The sequence below is a fragment of the Gouania willdenowi genome, chromosome 8, assembly GCF_900634775.1.
Source record: "Gouania willdenowi chromosome 8, fGouWil2.1, whole genome shotgun sequence".
In the NCBI taxonomy this organism is placed as follows: domain Eukaryota; kingdom Metazoa; phylum Chordata; class Actinopteri; order Blenniiformes; family Gobiesocidae; genus Gouania; species Gouania willdenowi.
In genome coordinates, this window is record NC_041051.1 from 27,228,396 (window position 1) to 27,248,567 (window position 20,172).

The 20,172-nt window shown below is 38.9% G+C and overlaps 1 protein-coding gene across 1 annotated transcript in view; it reads right to left on the reverse strand.

Annotated features, from left to right (window-relative positions):
- Positions 1-20,172, reverse strand: part of smurf2 (SMAD specific E3 ubiquitin protein ligase 2) — a 75,640-nt gene that overhangs the window by 9,341 nt on the left and 46,127 nt on the right. Inside the window, exons 6-12 of the mRNA XM_028455688.1 lie at positions 19,245-19,329; positions 18,878-18,961; positions 17,697-17,914; positions 15,729-15,813; positions 11,306-11,464; positions 7,995-8,042; positions 3,316-3,517 (exon numbers count right to left, since the gene is read on the reverse strand). Of these exons, the coding sequence (XP_028311489.1) occupies positions 3,316-3,517; positions 7,995-8,042; positions 11,306-11,464; positions 15,729-15,813; positions 17,697-17,914; positions 18,878-18,961; positions 19,245-19,329 (881 nt within the window). The remainder of the gene's footprint in view (positions 1-3,315; positions 3,518-7,994; positions 8,043-11,305; positions 11,465-15,728; positions 15,814-17,696; positions 17,915-18,877; positions 18,962-19,244; positions 19,330-20,172) is intronic.

A 20,172-nucleotide genomic window follows, 5' to 3' on the forward strand; every position in this document is an offset into this window, starting at 1 on the left:
AAACAGCTCATGGAGCACTCTGTATGTACAAAGATCTCTGATTGGCTGAAACGTAGCGTCACGCTCCTGGATTTCTAGAGCTCAAATACAGGACCAAGAGAAGAAGAAGAGGTCGAGTGTCCTTTCAGAACACTTTGACTTACAATTTGCTCAAAGGTGATTATGAATTTTTGACCAAATGAAGCAGAAAAAAAACCTTACATACTGCAGCTTTAACAGATTTTGACAGAATTTTAACCAATTTATCTGATTTTCCAGGTCCTCTAACTCAGTGGTTCTCAAACTTTTAAGGCTCAAGTACCCAATTTTTCTTATTTCTGAATCCAAGTACCCCCTTTGTTCGACTATACCATTTTGCTTAGAAAACTATTCTAAAACATAATTAGAGCATAATTATGGAATTAACAAGTGATAACACACATTTGAAAAAGTCGAATTTTGTAAATAAGTGGAAAGAAACTGTATTTTTTTGGATCATGACTTCATTTTGATATCAAGAATTTCTGGCGACCACAAGGACATTTTTTTTCTAAAATTAGTTTTTGATCATGTTTGAGCGCAGATATGTTTTCTTTGCTGCATTTTAGTTGAACTAGATTAACAATTCACAAAGTGAAAGTATAGAAATATAAAAAATTTCAAAAATCTATATTAAGTATTCCTAAATATCATTTGACCTCATTTAAACTCCAGGCAACCCCACATGGGGTCTCCACTGCAAGGTTGAAAAAGACTGAGTTAGTTGCTCCTCAATAGATTTATTTCTATCTCTTTTGGTGACTTTGTTTGTTAATCTTCCAATCTCTCTCTCTCAAGTACCCCCTGTAGTCCCATCGCGTACCCCCATTTGAGAAACAATGCTCTAACTAACATAATATCTCACCTAATCATTGTTTTACACTTGGTCCATTTGGCTCCCAGCATCAGTGGGTGGGTTAGTATGAGGAGGATTAAGGCCAGTTATAATTAACACAGCTATAAGAACATAATAAGTTTGTCTCTGCGCCCTCGGGGAGAAGCAGACAGCTGAGAGAAGCTTTGGGAAGAACGGGAATGTCTTATCTCCAACCAAAAGTACACAAAGGCAGCTCTGACAGACCAACAGCCAACACTCGCCTATTCAGGCATAATTTAATGCTCCAGCTGGTCTGGAGAAGCTATGCAGTTATGTCTCGCTCAGCCTGGAGACGTCCTCTGCATGCTCCCTCCTCCTCCTCCTCCTCCTCATCTCAGCCTTCGTCTCTCATGTAGAGATCAGCCAACAAAAATGTCTTCCTTCAGATTAACAGACACGGCTGTTCCAGCACATTCCTGTGCATGCTTTATGAGGGTCATACCGTCTGATGCAGGTGTTACTCTGATGGAGGCCTCGAGCACCTACGACATGATTATATGTGAGAAAATATCACGCCCTAGCCTCCCCCCAGCGGAGAAAGTACACTCAATAAAAAAATCAAAAAAAAATCATGATTTTAAAAAAGAGGTCTGCTTTAGATTTATAACACACACACATCATAGATGACATAGTGTGTGAGAAAAGCCTCTGACAACCAAATTGATACGGGCAATGACCTTTATAAAGCACAGAGGAACAAAAGCAGGAAAACACCTTTTGGGGATTGTCTAACATTATTTGTGCAACTCCATAAATAACTGGTTCAATTACATGCAGCTCTGCAGCTTCACACTGATTTCACATGTTTGCTTCGCCCGCTTTGATTATTGCACATGAAACGCATCACACGTGTATTAATTCATCTGGATGGTTGCAGTATGGGGCCAAAAACCCTGAACACTTTCCCAGAGCTGTGCAGCAGCTTTCAAAAATCATGGAGTAAAGTATTATTAGAAATGTGCAAGAATCAGCTTTTGTTTTTGTATTTTAAAGTTAGGCGAGAAGCTTCAGTGTGAAAACAAGTCCTCTCAATTCACTAAATAATTACACACCTTTTTAGACCCTGAACTACTGAATCAATCAGAAACAGAAAACATTTACTCACGTTTCCCCCTCACAACCATGTTAGCTTTTTGAAGACAATGAAAATCAAATAAAGAAAATGATAATACAAAGCTGATGGAGACAATGTAACAGATAAAGTCATATTATGGGCCTCAGAGAGCAATTCATCAAAGATTATTTACAAAGGTTGGAATTGCCTCTTGAAAGTCTGTTTTTATCTCCACTGTAAACAATTGGTTTGTTGACATTGTTGGAAAAAGTTTGTGCATTGCATTGTGGGACATGGAGTCCCGTAGACAGTTGAAAATCATTTTATTTTACTTAATTTCTTGCGTTTCTTCACCAGACGAGGAGGATAGTGATTTGCTTGACACCGTTTTTGTTTGAGTTTGTTCCCGGTATTCTTCGTGATATAACTGATATAACTCACTCTACCAGAGATTTCATTTCAGCCAGATTCTGATCTTTCCCAGTTTCGCCAAAATAAACATTTTGGGGAAACATTGTTACAACTTCCAGTCCATGAGAACACCAGAAATGTGTTGGAAAGTCACTTTGGCAGAGTTTTTGGGGGCAAACAAAAGAAACATTTCTATGCATTCGTCTACGGCAGATGTGTTAAACTCAAGGCCCTGGGGCCAAATCCGGCACTTTAGGGCATCCGATTCGGCCCGCAGGTTAAAGAAAAAATGACAGAGAAAATATAAATATAGTGCAGATTACCAAATAATTCATTTGTAGATATCTCAGCCCCTCCAATGACACAAATGTAATGAAATTCAGCAATATAATGCTTATATCAAATGACAGCAGGTATTTTTCATCTTAAATTGTTAAAAGAACTCAACATTTTGCAGAATCTTACAATTTCCTTCAAATTATTCCACAATATTTACCCAAATTACATTTTTAAAAATTGGCAGTAAATAAAGGAAACTTAAAGAAAAATCCGTAACTTATTGCTTGAATATTGTAAGTTCCTTACAAACTTTCTATATCATTTATACGCAGAAGTGCAAAGTAAGGTACATTATGCTGAAATTGCTGCTTTCCCACGTGAAATCTGCGGCCTACTTGAGATTAAACTGGTCTGTATTTGACCCCTGAACTAAAAAATTTTGACAACCCTGGTCTACGGGACTCAATGTCCCACAATGCAATGCATAAAACTTTTCCGACAATGTCAATAAACGAGTATTTGCAGTGGAGATCAAAACAGACTCTTGAGCGGCGATTCCAACCTTCTGCATTTTTTAGTGAGTAAATGATCAGTGATTAATTGATCCATCCATGAAAAAAAATAACATCTGTTTTATATTTGATGCTTAACGCCTGTGGTCGTTTTCCATGCTCACCTCAAAGATCTCCTCCCGGGACACTTCGATGCGGCAGTGACCGGCCTGAGGCTGCTGCTGGGAAAGCTCCTGGCGCAGAATCTTAAGCTTCTGAACGAGATCCCTCTTGTACTTGGGCACCGTGAGGCACTCTGGGTCCTCTGGGATCTGACCAGGCGACACCAGAGCCTGCTGGACCTGATCTTTCAGCTGGTTTTGACGGCTGAAGTGCAGGTGACGGAGATAAACAGGAAAAAGTAAAGCAACATTATTTAAATTGTATGTGTTTAGACTTGGCACATTAGCAGTCAGAAATAAGAGGAGAAAAATAGGTAAGAACCAGAGCAAAAATAACAAGAGCAGAGCCATAAAGTGGAACAGCAGCTCTATGGGAGTTGCTTTTCCTTCGTCTGCTGACTGCATGGGACCAGGAACAAACACACTGAAGTCATCTGGGAAGCACATCAAGTCAAATAGCTGTCTAAGCTCATCACAGACACGCACAGACAAAAATGGAGGTATGACATCTCCTTCAATCACTGCAGCAACCACATCCTCCTCTCTTCTTCAGCAGGAACGAGAAACTGGAAGAAGGATTTTTAAAAGCACACTGCAGCTTTTAACTCATTATGAACCTTGGAAGTGAACAAGGCTGCGTTAAAAAATAATTATAAAGCAAAAGTATAATGCTTGTTTTAAGTAAATACAAATAAAATACTACTGTATGTTTGGGAACCTACACGCCGTTGTGCCAGGGCCCGAATTATAATTACACCATAATTGTAATGACTTATCAAATACGCGATTACAATTATAATTTACCTCAACCCTATCTCGGACTGGGACTGGCTGGACCTGGGATTGTTCATAGAGATTAGTGGAGACCAGCACTGATCTGCTTTTCTTCAACTTCATTAATGTGATAATAAGAAATAACAAGCACTTCAAAATGGTCTTGATAAATTCATGTTATAATTTTACTGAAAACGTTTGGCGTTGTCTCACTGTCTTCTGCCTTCTAAAAATCTTTTCCAGTGCCTCATGTGTCAGACACCTGCCAGCACTCAGACAACAGTTAGTCCATCTTTATTTCTAGTCAGAAATTACATCAGGTCTCCTTCAACTGACAAATATGAAAAAAAAATACAATTTTTTGCAAGCATGTAGTTGAACAAATGTGTCATGGTTTGAGATTTTTGCATGTTGTGCTTTGAAAGAGTTGCAAACACCTTGTTTTTGTCTGTCAAATTGCATTTAAAGTGAGAATGATCTTTAACTGCTCAACCTTGTCATGGTTTTTAAAATGTTTTTTTATAATCTTGGTCTCGACTCCCAAACGTCTTAGTTTTATCTTGGTTTCGGTGCATTCTGGTCTAGGGCAAGTCTTGGTCTTTAGTACAACACTAGCTGCCAATGCTCTCTCTGTGTTGAGTTTGCATGTTCTCCTTGTGTGTTTCCTTAACGTATTCCACTTTAATCAACAGTCCAACATCCTGATATGTTCGGTTAATTGAGTTTCCAAATGAGCTGTGTTTGGAAACCCTGACCCCGTGAAAGCTACAGCTCGATGTTTTCTCCGCTACGTCAACAACAACATCTCCTTAAAGCTACAGGCTCAGGTTTCCAGTGTCTATCCCAGCAGGATCCAGTTCACCCTTTCTGTCCCTTCCTGCTATCCCAGAAAGATACAGGGCCCCACAGGACACTCGAGACCTCCTCATGAATCCCTTTATTTCCTGCTGACTAGACTCTGAGGAGAGAAGGGGAGGCAGGAAGGCGCTCTCCCGACAGCACCCAAACACTGCAGACAGCTCGTCGGGCAGGAAGAGGAGTCCAGCACCCATTAATCAAATTTTCCTCATCCGTCAGCCTCTCTTCTTCTTCTTAGTTCTTTGTTCTCCGTCCAATGTTCATCCATCGCGACTCGGGTGAACTTACCTGAGGATGGTCTCCCTGGCTGTGCACATAAGTTATGGCAGCAATAAGGGTGTTTTGAGGTAATCACAAGCGTCTGGGAAACTGGGGATCCTTCTCACACGGACCGCACAGATGGGACAGTTTTGTAGCCAGGTCTTAAAAACAGACACGGATTGGGTTACCAATTGGACAGTGCCCTTGACAAGTCGTGGAGGTACCTTCAGTTCAGCACAAGATTGTAGCATCACTGGGGAAATTTAACCAAAACCATGCTGTCCAGCAGGGTCTTTAGCAAATAAAAAAAGGCCATAAAGCACAACTTTGACTGATATGTATATATATCAAACATTTTTCTGGGATGACGGCACATTGAGGGGTGAAAATTTCTCAAATCCTTGTCTTGATAAAAGGCAGATGTCTGAAAGGCTGATGTGTTTTCCAGACTTTTGTCACTCGCAAGGCAGTCCCTCCTAAGTAGGGACAGAATGTGGACGGACATGGGCAGCAGGTTTAGATTTATTACAGGGTTGGTCTGAATAAAACAGACTTTGGTCAGGGTTTCAGTCTTTGAGAAACCATTGAGTCAAACCTAAAATATTAAAAAACAGAATTATTAACACGGCAAATCTATTTCAATGGGTTTCAGAGTTGAGCTCTTTGGGATAAATGGGCAATATTTCTATTCTTTATGAAAAATATTTGCTCAGGTGGATACTTTAGCAATTAAGTGCCAGGAAACTTGACACTTTGCAGACATAAAATTGTATTAAATATAATATCATGACTACTTGCCTTATATTAGGAAAGCTTTGAGCTCCATTTAACCAAAGAGCTTTTTTACATATTGTCCAATTGACTAAGTTGCAGAAGCAACTGTTTGGCTCATAAGGTTGTCTATCAGTTTCATGTGCAATGTACAGGTTTTTAGAGAGTTTTACTAAAGTCTCTTCACCTGATTCACAGTCCAAAGCAAAGGACCATGATCTTGTTTTTTGATAATTGCTCAAAATTCAAAGCGTTTGTCCTTCAGTGGAGCTCCTTTTGCACTACATCAATCTGGTTAACTTTTATCACAGCAGGGGGCAAGAAAATGAGATTGGTCTGCTCTGAGGGCCACATTATCAACATTTGTCAACATTTAGAATAATGACCATAATGAGCATCCCATCATTTCAGTATATTTTGTTTGTTTTCTTTTGCAGTTGTATGTGTTTTAGGAGTCTTATTTGGGGTTTTTTTTGTTGCTGTTTTGTGAATTTTTGGAGTCAACTTGTGTGCTTTTGTTGAGTTGTGTGTGTTTTTAGAGTAATTTTTTTGCAATTGCGTTGGGGGTTGCACAGAAGTAGAGCAGGAGCATGTGGCCCCTGGGCTGCCAGTCGCCCATGTCTGATCTGGTCCAATATAACTTTCCACACTGCTTTGATCTTATCTATATAAATATATTAGCTGATCATTCTAAATTATGATCAACAATGGTTCAGCTCAGTTTCAGCTTATATTGGAACAATCTGGGTTGCATTATATCAACAAGGTCAGTGGGAAAGGTTGTTGGTTTGAAACCCAAGTCTTTCCAGTCGTTGATATCGTGTTACTCTTATGTCTCGTATGAAATCGAGTAGATCAATGACTTTAGTTATGGTCGAAAGGCCAACGTGTGCAGATTGTCAACCATGCTTTTTGTTAAACTGCCACAAAGAAACAGAGACTACAGATGAAACTGAATAATAATGGTTTCTGTCACGATTTGAGCATGCAGAGAGGTAGTTGATCAATCCTAGCCAAAGATACCAGTCTTTGGCATTCAGGCTTTGAGGTTCTCTACATAATAAAGTGTATTTAATAAGAAATACACACACAACTTTAAAACAGCAACAGCTACTAATGAGGATAACTCCTACTGTAAATGGATTTAATCCAAACAGAACATGGTCGAGAACTTTAAGGGATTTTTCTACATCTGGACGTCATCATTAAAATTGCTGTTAATCAAAGATTTTTTCGGTAGAGTGCAGACTGTTTTTCAAAAGGTGCAAGGACAAGAACTAGAACTAGACACATTCTTTGATGTGTCGGAACAGGAAAGAGAAACGAAATCCAATCTCTTCAGCGACGCGTTTGGTCTGTCTGCACTGAGTTGGAGCAGGGTCAACGCTGGAGGCCCACCAAGGCGCTCCAACACTTCCCAACCTTGGTCGAACACAGAGAAGCTCTTCCTGATCCTAATTCAAGGGCTGGTGCAGTGCAGTGCATGTTTGAACAGCTGCACCGTGCAATAGAAACCGGAGCGTCTGCGTCGATGCACGCACAGACATATGTAGCGAGCACAGAAGCATGAAGCAGCACATGTACAGAGACAGATGCAGAGACATGCACACACAGGGCACATTCATTTGTGTAGAATTTATGCTTGGTTTCCTGGATGTAAGACACTGCAGCCTAGGTCTCCACGTCTTTGTGATGTCTGGCCAAAGACCGCCTTGAGAGGGATTGTGCGCTAAAATGCTTTCGTGATCAAAACATAACCATTTCAGAGGGGAAAGACAGACTGTTCAGGAGAGTGCATGCCTTGAACGTGTTCCTGTGTGCAGACGTCTGCTAAGCAGAAGGCTGCCGCTGTGTGTAAAATGTCTACAGGTGGGGAACACACAGGATCCCACAGAAGAAAAAAGAAATAATAAAAAAAAAACCACAGAGAAAGGGGGAGGAAGAGAAACAACCCAACGCTGTCTGGAAGCTTGTGTGCTGGTGTGTGATTCTGTCTGTGTAAAAAGGTCAAACCTTACCTGATGTTCTGGGTTTCGTTGCCTCCACGAGAACCATTTGGGCTTGGACTACAAACACAGAAACAGCAGACAATATAAATGTATGTATAGAATAGAATCTATTGTGATATTATATTTGGACTTAAAGGGTACCTGTAGTGAAGATGTATGTATATAACCCATATAAAATGGGTTTAATCTATTTCCAATGAACAAAATCTGTGCACCTTTTTATAAAAAAAATGGATATTTATATTAGCACATTTTTATACCTTCGCACATAAACTATGTAGAGCCATCATTTTGCTCGCATTACGCACATCCGTTGATCGGCATAGCCTGTTGCTTTAAAGAAATTGTAGGAAGTAGAGGCGTAACACGTCTGGTTACATGGTGGGAAATGTAGTTTTGTGTGTAATCTCTCCCTTAGTGATAACAGTGAAGCATCCAGGTTGTATGTTACGAGAGCATTAAATATCACGTTTCTCAGCAACTACCTGCTTCTTGTATGCTACCCCGCACCCAGTCAGCATGCAGAATTAACCTAACATACAGAGCTGTTGTTACCAGCAGAAACGAGCCACAGCTGTGTAGTTAGGTGTTGGAAGTGCAAAAATATGGCTAACAACTGCCATGAAAGCTGAAAGAGAAAGAATATCTGTTCATTGACGGGAGGATGTGCCGAGAAGCAGAACCTGATGCCGCCCTAATGAAATGGTAAGTTCTCCTGAATGTTCATCATTTAGCCACAAGAAAATAAGAGGGAACAATCTGGTGGGTATGCAGTTATTGACATGACACGCCCCTATAGTATAGCTTGTAAGCAGAAACGTAGTCGTGCTCTGAAAAAGTACGTTACTGCATTGAAGGACTTTCTGTGAAGAAATTCTGTCGGTACCGCGCCTGATTTTAGACATAACTTTGGCTTCGTGCCCATTAGCTTAGCCTGCAGATCCCGTACTGATATTATGTAGCCAAAGTCTGTCTACCTCCAACTTAGTGGCTTAGAGACGCAAAAGAAATGTTTTCTGCAGGATTTGTCTCTTGTTGTTAAAGCAAACATTGGCTTTACACTCCGCCATTGTTCAGAAACTGGACCAACGGAACACTGTTGCTTAGCAACAGCTAACAGGAATCAATGGACGTGCGTCATATCCTGACCAAAATGGCGGCTCTCCATAGTTATGCTCCAAGGTATAAAATCATTCTAAAATGTCCTTTTGATGTGTTTATTTATTTAAAAAAAAGGTGCACAGATTTTGTTTATTAGTAATACATTAAACACATTTTTAGTTATGGACATTTCCACCACAGGTAGCCTTTAAGTATTGACTAATTCAGAGACTTTGAAACTTCCTAAAGCTGCTAATGATAAAGCTTTATTATTAGGAATTAACAGTTAGAAATGAAGAACCCGCCCCTGATTCAGAAGATACCAGTTTTCTCTACAGTTACGAAAGGAGAGCCAAAGCCAAAGGTGAGAGATTTCTAAATACACTGGTGGAAAGTTTTGACATTAGAGTTTGAATGAACAAAGAATAATCTAATCACAGTCTAAGCAAAAGTAGTGCTGACTAAAGGATTAAGCACTGTTCTCAGCACTTCCCTTGTGTTATTAGTCCATTAGTAGGACTGTGAAAAACGTCACCACTGACACAATGTTGTGTTGTTTAGGTTTAAATGAAGTCCTTGTGTCCTAAACTAAGGCATTGCAATAAAATACGCTCTCTATTTTGTTGTAATTCTTAACGCTGGGCTGTAAATATTGCCTCGACAAAGAAAACAAATACAAAGTTTGATTCTCACCCTCCCACTACAGTTTGCATTTTGTTAATGAAACAATGAATCGTCGAAAAAGTCTGTCTGTGGTTTCACACAGGCAGAACCGAAATAAAGTTGGCTCTGGACCAGTTTGTTTGTTCTTCTTTGTGAACTGGGGAACCTTTAGAGGGCGGGTTTGGGATGAAAAGCAGGAACCAAAAACTAAATCCAGCAACAGTCGGAGACAAACAGAGAAAAATAGCTTCCAGTGGTCTCGTAAGGAACGCAAATGTTCAGTTGTTGGATTAAGTAACAGAATGAATGCCTTCACATAATCTTTATCATTTGCGACTTTTGCCGCTGTTTTTAATTTCCTCCTGACGTCTTTTCAATGTGGGTTCTGTTTATATGCCCCAAAGAGTGTCAAAACAAAGCTGGGCCTAAACCAGAACCTATTTAAGTGCATTATCAAATTGGGTTGATGTAGACAGGTCACAATATCACCTACAGAGTAGGGCTGGGCAATTTAAGATGTATTGAGTTTTCTGTTTTAGGAAATTACAATATTGACCATATATCTCTTAACTGGTTTTTATTTATACAAATCACATCATACATGTATTTAATATTATTCATAAAGTAGAGTGAAACAGTGTCCTTCTTTACAATTTTTCCATATTTCTGAGAGACTGTATATACAGTATATTATGTAGCTTATTTTTTATTTTTTTATCAACATATTGATAAAAGATATCAAGATATGAGTTTTGGTCCATATCGTCCAGCACTACTACAAAGGTTTCTTTTATTTAAAATAATAAATCAACAACAATTTTCCTCGTTTTTCTTTGTAGGGTTGTGACTAACATTCCCTAATATGTGCTACTTACCAGAGGTAAAAGTAATGAATTACTCATGTTAGCGTAATTGAGTTGCTTTTATGGGTACTTGTACCTTTTTTAGTATATTTCAAAATCAATAATTTAAAAGAAAGTAAAGCAATACATTACATTTCTACACCCAACAATTACTGAGTAAATTATTTTGTTTTTGTTTTAAAATGATCAAAAGACATTGTGAAACTACGAAAAATGAAATGACCAGACAACAATCAAATGCATCACATCACAGCCGACCAATCAGATTAAACGTAATGCACCGCGCCAAAACACCATTGAATTGAGGTTATTTTTTCTATACTTAGATCCTGAAAATTGTTTTATTTTGAATTGAATTGCACATTTTGACAAATGTTTTATTCTATACAGATGCCTTTGTGGAAAATATATTAAGTTCCAATTGTGCAAGATTTGGTCTCTTCCTTTTTAAGTTTATACATGAGATGTTTACTGTATGTAAGGGAACCGTATCAAGATTTATTACCAAAAATATAAGTGGGGGGCGGAAGTAACAAGTAAATTTTCCTTAAAGTGCTATTTAATTGCTACTTTTTACTTGTACTCGAGTATTTTATGTATGACTGACTTGTACTTTGGTATAATTTCAATGAAGTAACAGTACTTCTACTTGAGTAGATATATATTAGTACTTTTTACACCTCTGCCACTTACTTCAAGACCCGATGCAGGTTGGCGGAGAGGCGCGGGTCCGTGAACTGTGTGGTTCGGTTGTTGTGGTCCACAAAGTAGACCCTCCCGGTGGCCGTGTTTCGTATCTCCCATCCCGGTGGTAAAGGACCCAGTTCCTCACAGTTCACATTACTCAGATCTCTGTGGTGCAACAGACGATATGCAATAAAACACTAGCACGCAAGATTGTAGCAGAAAAAAAAAAAAAAAAAGTGGGAACATTAGGGTGTGGGAGGGTAGAAGAGAGACACATACATCAAGCACAGACTAACTGGACTCTAGTGAGGGTCCGAAATGTCTGATAAATCCTTTTTATTTCTTTTCCTTCCTGCCAATTCAAAGCTGTTACTGCTTCACTATGGCTTCTTACAGCAGAGACCAGAACGATCAGAATATACAGCAGGTCTGCAGAGAGTTGCTATCTGCACGTCCAACAATCAATCTTCAATCTTTAGCAATAAAAAGCCATCAATCACTCAAACACGCAACACAATGTAACAGAAATGCTTGTGTGTCACCGAGGGAGCAGAAGCAAAGCCTGTAAAAGCATGAGCAGACACTGATTGTGTGCATTCTTTTGGTATTTGATAATGGACACATGCCTGAGTGCGTTTCCAAACAGATTCTGTTGGGTTGATTGAAACCTGCGTGCTGCTGCTGCTGGTCATACGTCTGAATGCTGAGGCCAGACGACCCGTGACCAGGGTCTTCTCACCGCATACAGGCCTCGTAATCACCTCCAGCTTTACAACAAACTCAGAGGAGTTGAGGAATGACTGGAGCTGTGTGCAGTGCCAGTCAGGGCGGCGTGAGCAAACTGAGGCCAACCGTGACGCACGAGCAGCATATGTGGCTAAACTGAAGCAGAGCTCACACAAGTGCAGCTAACATTGACCAAAGTCTGTGTCCACACTGAAAACTGGGCTGGAGGAAATGCCCTGTCAGTGCCCAATCCTTTCACGGGCCGGATCCTTTCAACGCAATGTGCGAAACACGTCTACATCCAGTCAGCCTATTTTACGGAAGTCCGCGTACTATTTAAAAGGTTGAAACCCTGCTATTTAAAAATAATTCAAAATTTATGTTTTGAGTGAATTCTGATTTATTTTGGATTTTATTTTATTCTCTATTTGGTTTTTGATTGTCAACGCTGTGTATTTTCTTAATTAAAGGTACAGAGGAAAATGTTCCCGAAGTTTAGAAAAGAAACGCCCTCTTCACTTTTTAAAAAAATACACACGCACAAGACTCTACCTGCTCCCAATAGGGAACAAACGTGTGCGAGAGAGCGTGCACGAGCCCAGTGTTCCTCGTGCACAGCTCTGTTTACAAGTTAGTGTCAACATCGCTCATACAAGGTAACTTTCCAAAAAAGATTTGCACTTTTCCCACTATGTCAGACTCGCCACCGGTAGTAAAAAGTGCAAAAACTAGCTAGGGATGAGGACGTACAACGGACTTATGTAAACATATCACCAGAATGATTGACAATTAGGAGGACCAATAGTCTTGATGATCCACCCGAAAATTGAAGCCAAAATAACATCCTCCACAATACCTTTAACAATTAAAAACACCACAAAACAGTCACATATTTACATGTGTACAATTAAAATATTTAAATAATGTCGTATTGGTCGGTTTACATTCAAATATCACGTCCCAGGAGCTCTGTCGTAAAGATCACAAGTGAAGGAAGTGACGTAGTCTACGTGCATGCGTTGAAAGGATCCGAAAGGATCGGGCCTGTGAAAGGATCGGGCACTGACATGCACTCGCCACGGTTGGGGTCAATTACATTTTTCAGCTACAATTATGTCTTCAATTATCCATGTTTCATTACAATCCATTTATGATTGCAGTGACCAGCATTTTTTCCAACTGCCTTTAAATTACAATTATTTCTTTATCCTCAAAATGTCAATTGCAATTGTGTTCTCAATTACTACTAAAGTTTAATTACAATTGATCACAATTATTGAGCCTTTAATAACAACTTATAAAAAGTTAACCTTCATACAGCAATTTTTCCAACATTTAGCAACAAACCACGTTTAAAGACCGTATATGCATATTTTTATGTTACTTTTGACCAGATTTATAGCAATTCCTGTGACATTTGTGATGTCAATGTTAAATCTAGATATTAAATCTAAATATAACTCTGAAATCTAAATGCTAAATGTTTAATCTAAATCTTAAATTGTAAATCTAAGTGTTGAATGTAAATCTAAATGTTAAACCTAAATGTCACAAGTGAAACTAAATATTTAGCTAATATGCAAATTCATTGAAATTAGGTTATATTTTGGTAAATTTGCATATTAGCTAAATATTTAGTGTCACCTGTGACATTTATATTTACCATTTATATTAAGATTTTATATTTCAAATTTAGATTTAACATTGACATATATTTTATGAGAAAACAAATATCACAAACTTCAGAAATATTGCTCGTGTTAGATTTCTGTTAGCGTCTCTTATGATAACAGGTCCTACTGTACATCAGCCGTAAAATACACTAAAAACAAATATCTAACATCTAATTTCTTGCATATCTATTGGTTACCTTGTTAGGCTTCCTAATCAAAAAAAATAATTAAAGTTATAATGTTTTTGGTGTGGGCATCTAAGCCTTTTTGAGTCAGGATACCCCTCGATTAAATTTTTTTTAAAAAATGTGATTAAATGTGAAATTGTAATTAATGATCAATTACACGATTACAATTATAATTGACCCCAACCCTGACACTCACTGTGTTTCTCCAGTGATAATTTAACCAGTTTAATTACCTTTAAACATGTGTGACACACTATGTCCAGTTGATATCTTTGCTCAGCGTTAGCTCAGCCTCAGGGGCCACAAACAGCCTAATTGGATTTCCTGTGGGCCAGACCGGAAAAATAATACCACAATAACCAATGAATCCCAGCATAATTTTTTTTGCCCTCAAATTATTTTCAGTCCAAATACAAACAACTGCGGTCTGAAAATATGACAAACACTGTAAACAGCGATATATTTTTAAACTTGTGTGCCCAGGAAAATTAAACAATTTCACAATAGTCTTTATGTATTTATTTTTTTTGCTTGACACAAAAGAAAAAAAAAACGGAACGGAGGACATAAACAAAAGAATGCCCATTTTTTAATTAAGGTGAGACCGGAAGTTGTTCTTTTCAAAATAAGAGCAGATACTGTACATGAGGAGGATGCTGCAGTTTTTCTGCAAGGAAAATATAGAGATAATTTGTATATTTTGGCACCAGATAAACAGCACCTTCCTCATATATGTGCTCTTATTTTGTTTTTGGATTTCCTTTTTGGAACGGAAAATTCAATTACCACAACTTACACTGACCGTAATGTCAGCGTTTATGTATAAAACTCGACCATATAAAAATGCCTTGTTTTTTTTTTTTTTGCAGAACTTCCAGTTGGCTCAACCTGGAGAAGCTCTTCTGATTCTACGGTTGTTTTTGTATCACTTCAATTAGTAGAGTCAGAGTTTGTTGGAGACAAACCAACACAGGGTTCACTGTGTGGGACGAAGGCTCAGATATCTCATTAATGCTCCTATAAATGAATGGCGTTAGCAGAGCAGCAGGTTGAGGCTTCGTAAACACACTCACAGGCCTTAAACACACAGGTTAAGTGTGTGTGTCAGGGTTTCATTTAACGTGTTTACAGATATTTATTAGGACGTCAGTTCTAGGATAGCAAACTTTTTCCTTCTGACCAGTTTCAGCTGAATTTACAGTAAAAACAGTTAGCATGTACTCTGCACAATAGCAGAATGAGGGTCTCACATATAATCACATAAGTTAGGGTAAAACAGGAAAAACAACAAGTAAATTTAATTTTAAAAGGCCTGTTAGAAGAATTGCACATTTTAGCCAAAAATAAATAAATAAAGTAAGGAACAAATAAATAAATATATCATAAATAAGTGGGAGGAGCACTTTTTTACATTTTTAATCATTGCTAAACTCTAATCACAGCACTTATGTAGGCTTGTTGTTTGAAGTTTTGTTCTAATCTGTTTTTTGTCTGGTTTTTTTTGGTCCCCCATACTGTTATCATGCCCTGGAATTGCCCCTTGGGATAAATAATGTTTTATTGATTGATTAATAATACAAAAAATCTCTTTCGCTGTCACTCTTTTGATTTCACAAACCAAATGTAAAATTTTCCTTCATATTAATAGATGTAGACGTGCAAAAGCATCACCCAACCATGTTAAATACTGTGCTGAATCGCTATATTCTTTATTTAGTAACAACATTTCTTCAATTCAACTTCAACGATAGTCATCTCAAAGCGCTATCAAAATATAAAGTTTGATAAAAGATAATAAAAAGAAAATACAAAAACAACATCAGATATGGATGTGGACTGTACCTTGGTACTCGCGGGTCATGCCACGTGCTGACTCCAGTCTGAGTGTGAAGAAAGTAAACTTGGCCTTGCTGTGTTGTCCTTTGCTCTGCAGGGATAAGATGATGATTTAGTATCATTTATAATGGACACATATAACAATACATCAGATTGAATTGAGTGGCAGGCAGTCAGTGGGGATCACAAAGGTACTAAAGATAATCAGCAGCAAAGGAAAAGAGGTGCGACTCCTCAGATGATGAGCTCATTCATCACAGCCTGACAGTCAGACTTCCTCAGAGGTTCCTGCTATACAGCATCGCTAACCTCTCCTTGGATTCACCTCCAGGCTCCGACACGTACAGTATGTGTTGTAAACAGCCTATACGGACAGAGTCGGACTCGTATAGAGAACCAAACATGCGGACAGATTTTACAGGAAGTGCCGACAAGCCATTTTCCAAAGTCTAAAAAGGCAGCGCTTGCCCTTTAAACAGAGTTCCCATCAATTTAACCTTGTTTAAAAATGTATTTGTGTGCAATTTTGTACACAAGCTTGTTTTGGTGCTACAGTCCCAGCGGCTTAACCTTGCCTGCAAAATGGATTCTCCTGGTGTTCACAACCTCCATCTTGTGCTGCTCTCGCCTTTGCCTTTTGAAAACCAACCGATGCGGTTCGAACTAATCACGAGTCAGTGTTGTGGCTTAAGGCGGGATATCCGGGTGTGACGAAGGCAGAAGCGGCGATGCAAAACTGACGCATGCCCAGTTGCGAGGAGAGGAACTAGCTGGGCTACCGCAATTAGCATAGCTCAGAATCAAACGAGAAAGATGTGGACGCAGGAGGATGAACGTGTGGAAGATGCTATAAACTCAGTTTTAGAAGAATCCAGCATTTCATTTTTGAAAGATCAACAGCGAGAGACGCTTTGTGCATTTTTGGACGGTAAAGATGGAAAAGTGGAGCCTTGTTGTTGTTGTAGCGGCGTCTCTGCGGCGCATGCCGACAACGACATCATCATTATGCTACCGTGTGATTGGCTGAAACATTTCATGGTAGACAGGCGCTTCGTCCAATCAGCTTCAAGCATTCTGTTCATGTCCCTCACTGGTTCTGAAAGGATTCGTCTGACACAGACCCAGATCGATGTGGAGAACTCGAGTTAGAGGGAGGGGCTACACATCAATCTGACTCTTGCCAGGTTAACAGCAGCTTGGGTCAGCCCACTACAACAGTCTCATATTTATTTGTTTGATTTGATGTTTAATGATGAATAAAGAACTTTTACTTTGAAACCTTTACTCTTATGAAAGGTCACATTGGTGAAAGAAGTATTTAAATAATTCTACAGAATCAGCATAAGAGTCCCAGTAATCACCTCTCAGTTTTGATTATTTAAGTGGAATTGGTTTCCAGAATCACTCTAAAAAGAACAGAATTTACTTATAACTGTGCTCTTAATTTAAATATAAATTATAGATAATCATCAAAAGAAAATAGTGGCTTAAATCCTGCTCTAAAGCTTCCATCCATCAACCTTCTACATTACTTTGAGAAGCCCTAAATGTTGATGTTTAAACAGTGCAATTTAACGCTAGCGTTAGCAAACTTCTGTGCTTTTACTTTTGCATCCTATAACTATCATTTTGTCCAATTCATTACCTCGCAATAATAAAAATATCTTGCAGTTTAAAAAATATCTCAATCGCCCCCAAGCGAATCGTTTCAGTGCAGGTATAATGAATACATGAATGGCAACCTAATTCTAAATGGAAAATATTATCATATTAATATAAAAAATGATGTATGATTTGGCACTTATTGTGTCTGCTGGAAAAAATCTGACCCTTGAACAGACGTAGTTGACAAATTAACGATCACTTACTTTTGTGTAATTTGTAATCCAAGCATTGATACGTTAAGACTTACCGTGGTTTTGTGAACATAGAGCTGTAAATATTATTCTAACTGTGTCTCTGTGTCGTACTGACCGTATCCCTCGGGGAGGTCGGGGGGCGTGTGCAGGTGGGTTCGGCTCATATAGTTGCGATGCCGCTGTGATCGGACACGCCTCTCCTGGGCCCGCTGATCACCGTTGGTCACCGTTGGCAACGCTGTGGTGGGCGTGGCTCCGTTAGTGCTGATGGGCGTGTTCTCGTCTACGATGCAGCTGAGTGGCCGGCCAGGGCTGGAATATTCTGACGCTGGTCTGAGAGTGACAAGGAAGTAGAGTTTGAACAAATCTAGGGCCAACAGGCTCCCTACAGTTAGCTATGTTTAATGGCACAAAAAACAAACTAGCCTCAATAGAAATCTAACCAAAGGCTAATAAAGAACACTAATTATTAACCAATAGAGAATGTCTAATGCCTTCAGGTTTAAACCTTCCTTAGCCTCACTGACCAAAACACGTGTCAAACTCAAGGCCCGGGGGCCAAATCCGGCCCTTTTAAACATCCAATGAGTGCGAAAACATGATTCATTGTGTAAATTACCAAATAATTTAGTTGTGGATATCTCAGTAGGGTTGCAAAGGGGCGTAAAACATCTGGCAAGGTTCCATGGTAACTTAAGCTCGAGAATTTTTTAAAAAAATACAAACTTTTCATGGGAATTATTTATTGAAATTAGTCAGAACATAAATATTGGCATTTGTGCAAAATAATACAAAAAAACCCAAAACATTTTTCAACAGATTTATTTGTAAGTAGAACTTTACAATGAATCAAGTAGAGTTTCATTGAATTTGTCACAAATTCAATAAAACTCTACAGTGTTTGTAGGGGTTTCCAGTTTTTCCCGTGCTTGTATAACACAATGGAAGTCATTTTTACTCTTGAAATGTTGGAACAAACCTCGTTTTTCCAAAATCCTGCTTAATCTTCAAAGTATTGGACAACATTTCCCAAAATTGTTGCTTATATACTATACATACATACTTTTATATCATTTATACATACATGTAAATGCAAAGTAGCACTAATGTTGAAACTGTTTGATTCCCAACCTCTGCGGCCTATTTCAGATCAAACTTGTCTGTATTTGGCCCCTGAACTAAAATGAGTTTGACACCCCTGGTCTAAAACAACCTTTACTCATGGAGCCTCAACCAAGTTTTCCAGTGGTTTTGGTGGACAGAGACTGGGAGATTTCATTTAATGGGTGTACTCACCTAGTAGGCCTTTCCCACTGTGTGGTGCGTGTGATGTGGTTCAAGTACTGGATTCGCCCAGATGCTGTCCTCCTCTCCTCCCAACTGATGCATAAAACACACCAAGAATATTTCGTTACCCATTAGTCTGACAAGTCTGAATCATTCAAAGTTAAAGAAAGACGTATATTCCAATACTTGAATAAGGAGCTCGGGGTTAAAGGCTAAACAATTTACACAATTGGTGGCCAATTTGGCACAAAGGGCATTTCCCTCTCGGGTGCTGCTGTCGCAAAAGCCTTAAATCAAACATAAATCAATACAACAGAGATGTATTCAGTGAGACAAGTTAAAAGTGACACACAATCAGTTTGGCTCGTTCACTCACCCATCTGGAAGATCATTGTCGAAAAGCCGACTGCAGTCGACCACAGGGCCTCCGGTGCCTATCCGGTCTCTGGACTGCAGGCTCACTGCAGACAAACACGAGTTTCACCACACAGTGAAAAATATTTAGCAACAAAAATGGTGCAATATCCAGTGGTGGACTGGGACTAAAATTCAGCCCTGGCGTTTTCTGTCCAAACCATGTAGAAGCTGTTATTAGGTCAGCGAGACTCAACATGTGGCTTTTTATGTATTAATTTAATTATTATTGCCCTAGAAAACCTTAAAGGGGGAAACTTTTTAACCCCTTTTTACCTATATTCTTTGACCATTAAACAACTTCCTTTTCAAAAAGCTCTGACACTTTTTTCAGATTTCAGTACCTTTTACCAATAAATATCCCCTTTTTCCTATTTTTTTTTTGTCAATTCTTTTTCAAGTTTTTTGAAACTTTTCTTAAAAATTTTTGGCCACTTTTCATCCAAATAAGCCATAAATACCACTTGATTCATTTTCCCTCCTGCATTTTGCCTCTTTTTGTTTAACATTTTTGCCCTTTTTCACTATTTTTTGCCACATTTTGCCCTTATTCTCTATCGTTTGCCACATTTTGCCCTTATTCTCTATCATTTGCTACAATTTGCCCATTTAAGCTACCCTTTGCCATTACAAACATACCCGATTCCTCTTTATTTGCCTATTTCTTTGGTCACTTTTGGCTGCTTTTGGCCCATTTTAGTCACTTTACACTTTTTTCTTGCCGTGTTTTTGCCACTTTTAGATCATTTTTGGGCGCCTGTTACCATGTCTGCTTCCACTTGCTCGTCAAAAAAATGAAGCGGACCAGATCAGTTTGGGTCGACGGCCCACCGGGATGATGCCCGGTATGACAGATGTCCACCCCTGGCAATATCTCAACTCACAGAATG